This window comes from Neophocaena asiaeorientalis, unplaced genomic scaffold (genome assembly GCF_003031525.2).
Source record: "Neophocaena asiaeorientalis asiaeorientalis breed wild unplaced genomic scaffold, Neophocaena_asiaeorientalis_V1.1 scaffold294, whole genome shotgun sequence".
NCBI classification, from domain to species: Eukaryota; Metazoa; Chordata; class Mammalia; order Artiodactyla; family Phocoenidae; genus Neophocaena; species Neophocaena asiaeorientalis.
Window position 1 is genome coordinate 446,842 of NW_020173945.1, and position 12,231 is coordinate 459,072.

At 44.7% G+C, this 12,231-nt stretch overlaps 1 protein-coding gene across 1 annotated transcript in view; it reads left to right on the top strand.

The window, feature by feature from the left end:
* The window catches only part of TRPM8 (transient receptor potential cation channel subfamily M member 8), an 83,258-nt gene extending 71,846 nt beyond the window's left edge, over window positions 1–11,412 (top strand). The window contains exons 22-24 of the mRNA XM_024752768.1: window positions 5,784–5,883; window positions 6,955–6,988; window positions 11,362–11,412. Of these exons, the coding sequence (XP_024608536.1) occupies window positions 5,784–5,883; window positions 6,955–6,988; window positions 11,362–11,412 (185 nt within the window). The remainder of the gene's footprint in view (window positions 1–5,783; window positions 5,884–6,954; window positions 6,989–11,361) is intronic.
* Window positions 11,413–12,231: the final 819 nt, after the last annotated feature.

Sequence of the window (12,231 nt, forward strand, 5' to 3'; positions counted from 1 at the left end):
AGCAAGGTTCTCACCGCCCTCCCCACCCAGGCATCACAGCTGAGCTGAGTCCTTGCCACTGGGGGCGGTGTGCATGCGGGCTTCTCTCTTATTAACTCACCTGACATGTTAAACCTAGATCTGACACACTAGAAATGAAAACATGTCTCAGTCCAGAATTATCTTTGATACCTCGAACAGTTTAGAATAAAAATTTCTCAGCTATAATGGCTATAACTGCATTCACCGTAGGGAAATGCTCGATACCTAGGCTGACCCTATGTACGTATACGGCCCTATTTGCTGTGCTTTTCCTGAGCCTCAAAAGCGTAGACAGCTGAGCGTGGACCTTTAAGAAACAGCTTCTTGATCGTTCTCAGTCCTTTGCTGCTTTTTCTTTGCCACTTTCTAAAATGATATAGTTTCATGAGCAATTGGAATATCTGCTATGTTTTCCTTCCTTGAAACAACCTTTCCTGAGCACTTCCTTTCTGAGCGGGATCTGTGAGAGATGCGGGTGGCATAGAAAAGTACCAGCTTGGTTCCAGAAAATGACCTTCAGCCATTGGGATAGAAGTGGGTGCCTCAGTGTTTATGAACTATCCAGTTAGTCTTATCACTTAGATTCTAGACAACCGCCAAGATCCAATGAAAACATTCTCATGAAATGTCTAAATAGAGTGATAAAAAAGGAAAATCACTGAGTTCTTATAAATTCCAAAAGCCAGAGCCTACCAACCTCATTTCCTGCCACCGTTGTCTTTGGAAGATTTTTGTAAAACCCACCCCACATGTTCTGCAGATCTGGGTTTAAAAACGGAGGGAGTGCGGGGATGGATGGATACGGTGCATGGGAAAGACAGGCACAGCATGAAGAGGGGCCTTCCCTACCTGTGCACACGAACGAGAAATAACTGTAAAAGTATTACGGGAGGCGTTCACTTCTTTACACACATTTCCTCTCAGTTCTGTGCAAGCGGCCTGGGGATCATTAATTCAACAAATATGCATCAGGCGCCCACCATGCGGCGGCCAGGCACTGTGGGAATGGTGCTAGCAGCTAACCTTGCCCTCAGACAGGGCTCATAATCTCAGGAGAAGAAAGAAAACGAGAAAGCCTTAATAGAGAAGTGCAGGAAACATGAGTTTAGAGAATGTGCAGGGTGCCGTGATAGCCACATCGTGGACATTTACACCCCAGACTAGAGTGAGTCAGGGGAGACTTCCTGGAGGAAGGGGATATTGAAACTGAGACCGAGAGGATGAGTTGGAATTAGCCAGGCAAAGGTGTAGATGCTGGGAGGGGCCCAGAGAGTGAGGAGAGGTCAGAGAGAGAAGTTACAGAGGTCAGAGGACAGGTGGGAGGGGTCCAGGGAGCCAAGGGTTGCAGGGAGACTAATGAAAGACCCTGGTCCGTGTCCCACAGCCAGATTCTAGCCCCACACAGTCTCCTGCCTCCCGTCCTCTGCCTGCTGTGTCACGGTGTACATCCTGAGTCCCAGGGGAAGGAGAAAATGCAGACAGAAGACACGATAGTGCAAGAAATGGTCACATAAATCGTGACACACCCTCTTGCGGATTGAACTTATTTCCCTCAAGATGGAAGTGAACAAAGAAACTCCCAGGGCCAAGCAGCAGACACCCTCAGCTCACTGTGTAAAACGATGCTTCTCAGATCCTGACGTTCGTTCTCCTGACTTGGGGAAGAGCAGTCAGTTTAGGGTTCGGAGAGTGGGGCAGGATCTTGAGATGTGTCCCCTGAATGGATCACTATCGGTAAAAAGAGAAGTCTCCGTTAAATAGCAAAAAACTGGGTGTTGGGGGCAATTTGGGGAAGGGAGAATCTAAGGGAGAATCCAGTACAAGCAATGAAAGGAACGCCATTAGGCTGGTCTTGTCTCTCCAGTTTACTGAATTTTGTCCGGATGCGTTAGAGCTTGTCTGCTTTGTCTGTGTCTTGTTCCTGCTGTTTACTGTGCTGTGTCTCCCTGGGGCTGCTGGCTGTGCGTTTATGTGTTGCCCTCTGGTCTTTTCTTTATTGCACCTGATAAAATGGTCAATGACTACCATCATGGGATTCACGTTCTGTATTGGGCCCATCATTCCTGTCCCTTTAGTGTATCCCCAATATTATGATGATTCAGAAAGTAAAAAATACGAACTTTACTAACCTAGACATGATAATTGGCGGTAATTAAGAAAAATTGAACTTGTCAAGAACCATCATTTTTTGTGGGATTCCTTAACTACACAGAAAAATGGAGGAAAGATACTCAGGAATATGACCTTAAATATTAGTCATAACTTACTTCTGTGTTGTCCCTGGAGCCATGATCTCCTAAAGTCTGGCTTTCAGAATGTAAATGTACCAACGACCCCCATCTCGTGTCACAGTTTAAAGAATCCTCATCGTCGACTCTTTGAACAGCATTATTTCAAGACGTTAAATGGCACTCTGGGGAATGCCATTAGCTATCACACATATGTAAATGCCTTTCCTAATGAAGAAAGGTGTTTTGACAATTTGGATAAGTTGCTGTCTTTCCCCTCATCATTTTGCCATGGAGGACAAAGTGAGTCATTTCTAACGAAAAGAATGAAAAGTCTTTATATCTGGGATGGGAACTGAAAGTTGAGACCTGGAATTTGTACTCAAAGACCACACCCAAAGATCAGAGGTGCGTAATGAAGTGTCTCAGAACTATGTCTGAGTCTGTTTTGAAGCCATGTCATGGATGAGTGTCTACAGAACCTGAGGGAGAGCTCAGGGGACCAATCCATGCCACAGATTTGGAGGCAAATGCAAAGTAGATTTAGGAAATGTATTGCTGACTAGAGGCTCCGGCAAAAAGTTTCATACTTCTTCCTGAATCGTTCCAGAGAACAAAAACAAACGATGGATGAAAGTTGTGGGGAGGAAGATTTGATGCAATATAAAGGCAAAGCAATGTCTAACAATTAGTGCTATCTGGAAATGACGTGATACCCTGTGAGGTAGTGAATTCCCTATCACTAGTGGGATTCCAGTTGGGGGCGGGTAGGTAGAGGGGCCGTATGGGATGCAGGTCCACTCTCCAAATTTACATTGTGTTCAGCCCAGGATCCATGGAACCAGGAAACTCGGTGTTATAGGTAAGGACGAATCAGTCCTCCAGATTCAGGATGGGTTGAGAAGGCAGAACGAAATGCATTACATTCCCCCCAAACTTATTTAACGATTAAGTACAAGAAGGAACATAAAAATGAAAACAGATCCCCCAACCTGGCCAGCAAGTGGACAAGAGCTAGAGAAAGCAAACGGGTCAGAAATGAGCTGTTTTAATCTGCACCCGTGTCCCTGATAGGCCCCTGGGAAAGTGATGCTCTCACAACAATCGGAGAAACAGACAGTGAGCCATGGATGTTCTCTTCTAACAGTTCTTAGTCTCAGGAAGGAACAAAGAAATAGGGAGAATGGGAGACCACAGGACAGGATCCCTTAGACTTCTGGGGGGACCTGGTCACCGCCTGCTCATTTGTTTCTCCTTAGGGATGCCTAATTCCGGAACCACAACAGCCTGTGGTTGTCGAATCACCTCATGGTGATTCATTTCCTGCCTTTACTTTGCATTTGCCTCCAGTGATAGGACAATCCTGGGGTTTAAGCTTAAAATTGCTCTTCTTTAGAGGAAAATGCAAGATTTTTTCAAATAACTTTCAGAAAAGGTAGAATCCAAACTTCCATTTTTGGTACTTTCTTGGTGACATCTTCAAGTAATGGTAAAAAATATGCTACCCAGTCATTGCATTTTTATAAAATTTGCTGTTTTTCATGATTGAAGAAGTAATCCAAGCTCACTTATAAAATGTTCGAAAAACACAGAAAAGCACAGTTAAGGAAGAGCAAAGAGCAGATGTAACCCACCATCCAGAGATAAATATTGATAACGTATTGGTATTCATTCTATTATTCTTGTGTGGGTGTATGTTAATTTGATTGCTCTGTGAATACACATTCAAAACCTAATTTGTTCATTTGACTAATAATCTAGAGAACGCCTCCCATAGCCATAAATATACATCTTTATAGCAATTTTTAACTGTGGAATATTCCAGCCTATGGGTATACCATACTCAATTTAACCAACCCCTGGTTAAACACGTAGATTGTTTCTCCTCTTTTGTTACTATATAACACTATGAGAAACAGTTTTATGTATTCATTTTTGAGCATATCAGTGATATTTTCCTTTGAGTTCTTTCTAGAAGAGAAATTTCTAGATACAGTGTATGTACTTTTGATATGTCTGCCCCCCTTCCCATCCCTCGTTCCCTGAGGCTGTAACAATTTACAGATTTTCCCGTTATGTGGGAAAGCTGTTTGTTTACATCTTCTCCAACAGAGAGTACAGTCATTATTTTAGCCTCTGCTAATTTTCCAGTTTGGTTGTGACAATGCTACGTCATCGTTTCAATCAGCATTTCCTTGACGGGGAGAGAGGCTGGACATTTGGCCGTTGGTCATTCTTCCTCTTTAGCCACCTGAGTTCAGGAGCACCTATCCTTTCCATTGATTATTAAGTACTCCTGTCGGGCTTCTACGTACATTTAGTTTGAGGAAAAGACATTGGAGATGACTTTGCTAGGAAGAATCCACTTGAAAGAAATTCCGTTAGGAATTATTTTCTAAAGTGAATAACCACCATTTAAAAAGAAATCTTTATTTGCTATATAGGAGTTGCTTCAATCCTGACACTTTCGTATGTCTTTGACTCCCAATGAATTCTTTTTATATCTAGGAAGATCTTAAAACAGTTCAACTCTAACATGTAGATGAACACATTGAAAAGTAAACATGAGATACATTTATTCCAAGTGGACGCTTGCATGAACATATGTGCTTTTCTTTCCCCGTGGATTCATGTGGAGGAGTGCTGTCCATTGCACTAGTACCTGAAACACAGGTGACAGGTTGATTTGTTCCTTTGTTTGCTTGCCATCTGAAAGGTTAAGACACTGTAAAAAAAAAAAAAAAAAAAAAAAAATTGAACTAAAAATCTTTCTGGAACATTCCCCAGGCTAATTATCCTTGAGGTCTACACCCAGACTGCCTATTTCAAGAGGGTAGGGATGAGGTCCAGGGATGATTTTCCTCCAACTTTTCCTCCAAACTTTCTACCCCCATGTTAGGTTGAGAATAGACAATCCATCAGTAATTCTCCGCCTGAATGATCAGAGTAGTATTTTTTTTTTTTTTTTTTGCGGTACGCGGGCCTCTCACTGCTGTGGCCTCTCCCGTTGCGGACCACAGGCTCCGGACGCGCAGGCTCAGCGGCCATGGCTCACGGGCCCAGCCGCTCCGTGGCATGTGGGATCTTCCCGGACCGGGGCGCGAACCCGTGTGCCCTGCGTCGGCAGGCGGACTCCCAACCACTGCGCCACCAGGGAAGCCCCCAGAGTAGTATTTTGATGTCATCAAAAAGGAACAGGAACACATAAGAAATGTGAGAACCAAATTCACTAGGGAAATGATTTTGTTGAGTCACAAGGCACACAGGCCGGCTGTGGATGGATCTCTAGTTGCAATGACGATTGCGTTCCTATTTCATGCAAGCTCCCATTCTTCACTGTTACCAGGACCTTCGTTGACATTCCATGGGTCTGCTGCTCTCACTAGTAAGTAGCATCAGTCATATCAGCCTGTGCAGGACAAATCTAACTCTCTTGGTTCCAGAGCGTGGCAAAATGCCCAGCAGGCATCGATGTAGGAGGGAAAGGGGGCAGATGAAACAATTTGAATGTTTTTCTTTGTCTCATTATTCAAGGTTTCAAGAATGAAGACAACATGACTCTGGCATGGGAGGGTGTCATGAAAGAAAATTACCTTGTCAAGATCAACACAAAAGCCAACGACACATCAGAGGAGTATGTCAGTCATCTATTCCTGCTTTGCGAGCCTCCCCTTGTGTACAGAAGCTGGCAGAACACAGGCAGCTTCTTTGAGCAAACTCTGTAAAGAGAATTTGCGGCAGAGAGGAATGGCACCAAAAGGATATGGTTCAGGCGACTGAAGGTGACACACGCAAAAGGGTGTGTCAGCCTTTCAGGAAGGGCAAAAACCACCCACCTGCCATCTGATTGTCCTGATTGAAGGGCAGGGCTGTGGGACCAGGTGACAAGAGCGTGGGTCCCTATGCCACTGCTGCAGAGGTGGATTCTAGGAAGACCCAAGGATTGCGGGGAACAGAAGTTACCTTGCAGGGTCTGCACATGTATCCCTGTGAGGAAGAAGCAAGCGATTAGAAGATGGCCAAATCCTTTGGTTGATCTCTTACAGACAGTTGTCCCTGAGAAGTTCTGAGCGCCCTTTATGAGTCGCATGGAGTTGTTGTAAACATCCCATAGAACTAGCTAAGTCACTGTCTCCCTAGATGGTCCATGAGGAATGTGGGATGCAGGGCATCCCAGAGCGTGCCCTTCGTATTTAAAGTGGGATAACAGGGTTAATGGTCAGAAGTCACTCTTACAGAGAGCTCCAAACACACCTCAGAATTCAGTCTAACAAAGGAAGCGTAAACATAAGAACAACTAATCCCTTTGTTAGGTTCAACACAGCTATTGGGAGCAGGGGATGTGAGGCATGCTTTTTCTCTTTGAGTAACAAAGCAGATGCCCTCCATTCTCCTCCATCCCTAGACGCGGAGATCTTAGTTTTGGAAGGAAGAGACGGACCTTACAGGTCATCTTCCACCACCCCATCAACAAAAGTAGCATCTATTTGCTGTCCTTCCATCTGGGGTGAGAGTGGAATTCTGCTTTGCTTGGGTATTAGGAAGAAAGTAAAAGTGGTAAAAGCAGGTGACGTTGATTTAGTTGAAGATGAAAATGAGCTGTATTTTATTCTTTAAAAGACTGCGAAATGGAGCCTAATAACCTGTTTTGTTTCTCTCTCTCTCTCTCTGTTCTCGCTCTCTCTTTTTTTTAACTTCCTTGAAGAATGAGGCATCGTTTTAGACAGCTGGATACAAAGGTATAGTTCTGTTTATAGTTTGGGAATTATTTTTTTAAATCTCCATTATCTTTGAGCTTTCAGCTAGAGGCCAGTGACAAAAATAGATGAAGTTAATTGTTTAAAAAAAATGGATGTGACCCTGTTCTATACTCAGCTTTCTTTATTCACTGCACGAAGTCGGGGTGCTGGAATGGAATTGCTTCTCCGATGCTCCCAGCCCGCACGGGAATAGTCCTGCAGTCCCATTTCCACGACTGTCTCTGTCTACCCCAGGACCCCTTCTTTTTCTGTCAGGTGTAAGATGCTTGCAGGGAGTACCAGAAAGGCTCAGAAAAGCAGGTTGGGGGCCTAGAGACCCTATGCCAGTCTTTGCTGCCACTCTAATTTGTCATCCACTTCATTTGAATTACGACTGCAAGAATACGCACGTGAATTAGACGTAGAGAGAGTATGCCCACCTCCACCCTGAGCTGGGTAGCTGGAAATTATGATTTGGTTCAGCAGAAATGACAATCGATTCATAAATGTCGGCTCCCTGTTAGGCTCTGAGGAGGAGGTGATATCCATGGCATTTTGGGGATGGAGTCCTGGGTGACAGAGTCACATACCCTCCCCAGGGCTGTGCGGTTCCACGGCTTGACGATACCCCATCAGGGGTGGCAGGGTCTCCAGCACCCGATTCCCTGCCTATATTAGGGCCTCAAGGAACATTGAATAAATGAACAAAAGGTGCTCTTCTCAGAGCTCTAAGATGATCATTTATTCGGTTCATAATTTCTCGTGTATGTATTTACGTGTTAGTTACCAGCAGCATTTAAAAGATCTGAGGCCGTGTTGCCATGGGCCTCCCTTCCTGAACTCTGGCCTCGTGCAGGACGGTGGACTGCAGCCTGGTACCTTCCTACTTACCCCCCACCCCGCCCCTGCCTTCCCTCTTCTCTTCCTTCCTCCCCTTCCCTCCCCTGGAGCTGCTTGCTCCATATATAGGACTCAACCACTCAGGGTGACGGTACATTCTGTGCTGACAGTCGAATGTTTCCATCACAGTTTGCTTTAGTTCCCTAGTGCTGTGCAACAAACAACCCCACATTTTAAAATTTATTTTATTATTATTATTTTCTTTGCGGTACGCGGGCCTCTCACTGTTGCGGCCTCTCCCGTTGCGGAGCACAGGCTCCGGACGCGCAGGCTCAGCGGCCATGGCTCACGGGCCCAGCCGCTCCGCGGCATGTGGGATCTTCGCGGACCGGGGCACGAACCCGTGTCCCCTGCATCGGCAGGCGCACTCTCAACCACTGCGCCACCAGGGAAGCCCCTACAACCCCACATTTTAGTGGCTTCAAACAACCATTTTATTTCACTCTTGCTTTTCTGGGTCAGGGGTTTGGGAAGGGCTCAGACGGGCAGTTCTTCTGCTTCAGGTGGTCTCAGCTGGGTTTACGGGGCTGGATTCAGCTGGCGGTGAGGCCAGGATCTGGCACCTCAGTGGTCCTCCTCATGGCCTCTCTCTTCCACGTGATCTCTGATCCATGAGGCTTGGGGGTCTCGGGGCAGTTCCCCTTTTTCCATAGGGACTGGCTTCCAAGCGTGAAGAAGCAGAAGCCACCAGTGCTTCTAAAGGCGAGACCTGGACCTGGCATGACAGCTCGTCCACCAGCATCTATTGATTAAAGCAGCCCCAGGCTGGCTGGGATCCAGGTGGGGGAGCAGTAGACTCTCCTTGTTCACGTTCCACCTCTAGATGTGGGAGTGACACGTGGACAGGGAGAAACGTGGCAGCCATCTTTGGAGACACGCCATCACGCAGGAGTATATCTTGTTACGGCTGCTCTCCTGATTGGTACTGATTTTTAATTGAGGGGCTGGGAAGACTCCTGTGTTCTTAGAGTTGAGTATCTGGACATAAACAATCATGCCAGGATGTATATCATGATTATAATCAGTGAAGAGGGGAAGGAAAAATGCTGGATATTTTTAAAAATTTAAAAAATGCTAGAACGCATGAAAGGAAGCATAGGGGATAGTATTCTAACACTGAGTGTGTATATTAGATGACTATAATATGTAATATAGAATATATATAAAGCCTTATAGGATTATTCACTTTCTCTACATCATATATTTATATTTAAATATATTGTCTGCTGCATCGGTACCTAAGCTACACAGCTCGTAACACTTATTGAGCACCTGCCATATGCCAGGCATTGGGCTAAGTGCTGTCAAAGCAGACGTGGGCCCCAAATTTCATGAATGGACCCCTTGTTAAGTGGTTTGGGTGTAGGAGCATTTTCCAGCTGAATTATGTAGGATTCAATAGCGGTAACCCTTTTCTTAGCCATATCCGGCATATGGTCCAGACTGCCCATGTCTGCATTACCGGGGAGCAAGGTCGGCAGCTGGGAAGGCCCTAAGTCCAGAGATGCATGGAATGTTCTGGGCAGCTGGAGAGAGATGGCGTGGACCAGGGGAACACCGAGTAGGAAGGAAGGGGGAGGCTGGGTCGTCCTCGGCAGGAACTTGCTGGCCTCTTTAGGGTTGGATTTTATTCCTGTGCAGGGCAAGCCTCTGGGGACACACCTGGGAACACTCCTTTCAAAGATCCCTCTGAGCGGTCAGAGTGGCCACATAAGAGGGGCTTAACAGTTTGGTTTGGGGAATAGAGGTGCCAGGGACTTGTCTAAGTGTGTGTGTAGAGAAAACAGTCTTTTTTTGTTGTGTTGAGTTGTTTTACTTGTGGGTTCACTTAAGGTGGCTTTGGAAGGAGCTGATGGAAAGTACACTTGGGGCTGGGTTCAAGCTTCTGCAAGACTTGCCGCTGCCCCTGCTCTGGGGCACGCAGGACATAGGCAGGATGGCAGCAAGGGGATGGGGCAGAGCGGGGCCTGGGTCGGAGGTCAGCCAGAGATCCAGGAACTGGGGCAGCTGAACTGGCTCCCAGGGGCCAGGGAGGCTTCCCAGCCAGTGCGTGTCTGGATGCGGCAGGGCGACCCTCTGGTGGGGACAGTGGACCTGAGCATGACGGTTGTGGGCGTGGTGCCGAGGGGGTCACAGATGACTGGAGTCCCAGTTGGGGGCTGTCCACACACACGTGTGAGCCAGGGCTCTGTGGGGTCCTCAGAGGAGTGCCTGTGGGTCCGGCCCCCTCCGCATCTCCCTGTCTGTGGAGCTCCACCCCTTTGTTGGTTCCTGCAAGAAGTCCACCTACACCATACCTTTTGCAGGTTTTAGTTGAATTTGGGCAGATCCCAGGGAAACCTCAAACCACAGAACACTGAGACATGGGCCACCACCCACAGGATTTCACTGCCTCTCTCCCTGCTTCTCTCCTGCTCCCCTGCCCTCTCTCCCCTTTTTATCCCCTCCCCCTTCCTCTACCCCTTCTCTTCTGAACAACAAAAAGTCTCTCCTTTCTATCCAAGGAGAATTTTAGGGTTGGCCACTTGTTTCTGGAGCAAGCTCTCGGTGTCTTAAATCCTACTAAACATCACACTAAGGTCCTTTTACTGTCAACCAATACAGAAATCTCTGCAAAGCCCCTCCAGTGAAAAAAAATTTCTCCGTCTCATTCTTACACGAGAAAACAAAGTTATTCACATTGACCTTAAGTCTGTAAGTGGGAATCTTACTGTGCCTTCTTTATTTTAGGCAGCCATTAGCCCTTATGGTTTCTTTTTGTCCTTTTTAAAGAAAGAGTTAAATGAAGAGGTCAATACTGGAAATAAGCCTCAGTTAAACAGAAAGTTTTCCTTGAGTGAGTGATATAGCAAGTTGGAGACCAACTGTACAGAGACTGCGCTATGTCTACAGCTCTTATTAAGTGTAAAAATATAGCTTGTAATTTAAAGTGATCTGCATGCATCTTGTGTAAAAACCTGTGAAATATGCATGTATTGAAAATAATTTTATCATGCTTTTTACTTAAATTGTTTCGCTACTTATACTGTTTTTGTGTGTGTGGGGGAGAAACTTCATTGGCAAAAACTTGATTAGTATTGTATCATATTATTTTCATTATATTACACTTTTATCAAAGCAAAACTTTATTGGTACCTTATAACTTTATTAGTTACATATAACATTTTTATTTCTATATATTACTTCTCTGTTGTAATCTATCCTTTCTATGTAGGAATCACTGGTGATTTTTATTTGAGTAAAGCTAATCCTAATTGGTGTTAATGATTATTTGCTTGTGATATGATTTCAGAAAGTTAGTAATGGACAGAGTCTGAAATATCGCCTGGAGTCTGCCGTACTCCAGGCGCGAACCATACTTCCTATTTTATATATAGTACATCTATTTCACAGAAAAGCCATAGAGTCATAATTTAAAATTTAAAGTTGGAAAATTGATCTTAAGACCAGTTTTATTTTTTTCCCCTTTCAAGCTTAATGATCTCAAGGGTCTTCTGAAAGAGATTGCTAATAAAATCAAATAAAATTGCATGGACTCTAATGGAGAAAAATCGCATTCTAGCAAGGTAAGTAATTTTAATGGCTTTTTTCTTTTGCTCTGAAAATTTACGTACTTTAAGACTAATTCAAAAATCATGATATTTTCTCAGTTACTTTCACATATGATCAGATTTGAAAATAAGGCATGGTGTAAAAAATTCGAACAGTATAGGTATATGGAAAAGAACAGGTAGAAGCCGCCCTCACATTACTTTCCCTGTCTGCTCCCCGGCCTGAGGTTAACACTGCTGGCAGTAGGTTACAGTATCCTTTTGGATCTTTAAAACAAAACAAAACAAAAAACAAACTTCCAAACTATACAGCTATTTTGGCATTAATTGGATCAAGGTCACACTATTCTAAGACTTGGTATTATTTTTTTTCTTACTTAACTCTAGATCATGGGTATCTTTACAGATCCACGCCTCAGACACGTACCTCATTCTCCTGATACATCATATATGTTTACTGATATAAGGAATGTACAGATGAATGGGTTCTTTGTTTAGTTTGTTTTAAGTATCTGCCGTCGTCAGATGCATGTTGATCACATTTTACTACCAGAAATGTTTTAGTAAGGCTTTCAAGGTTTTTAGCAATAGCTCATTTGCACAATAGAAATGTAATACAGTTAGCAGACCAAATTGAGGCCAAGGCTTTGCTCCATGATCTTACCATTTGCTTTAATTATGTTTTCCCATTACCTGTCCAAGTGCTGAAACAAAACGTTGTTAGGGACTTGTAAAGCTAGGAGAAAACAGCAGTGAGCGATCCATTTGATTAGAATTTTTTGAGAAAGTGAA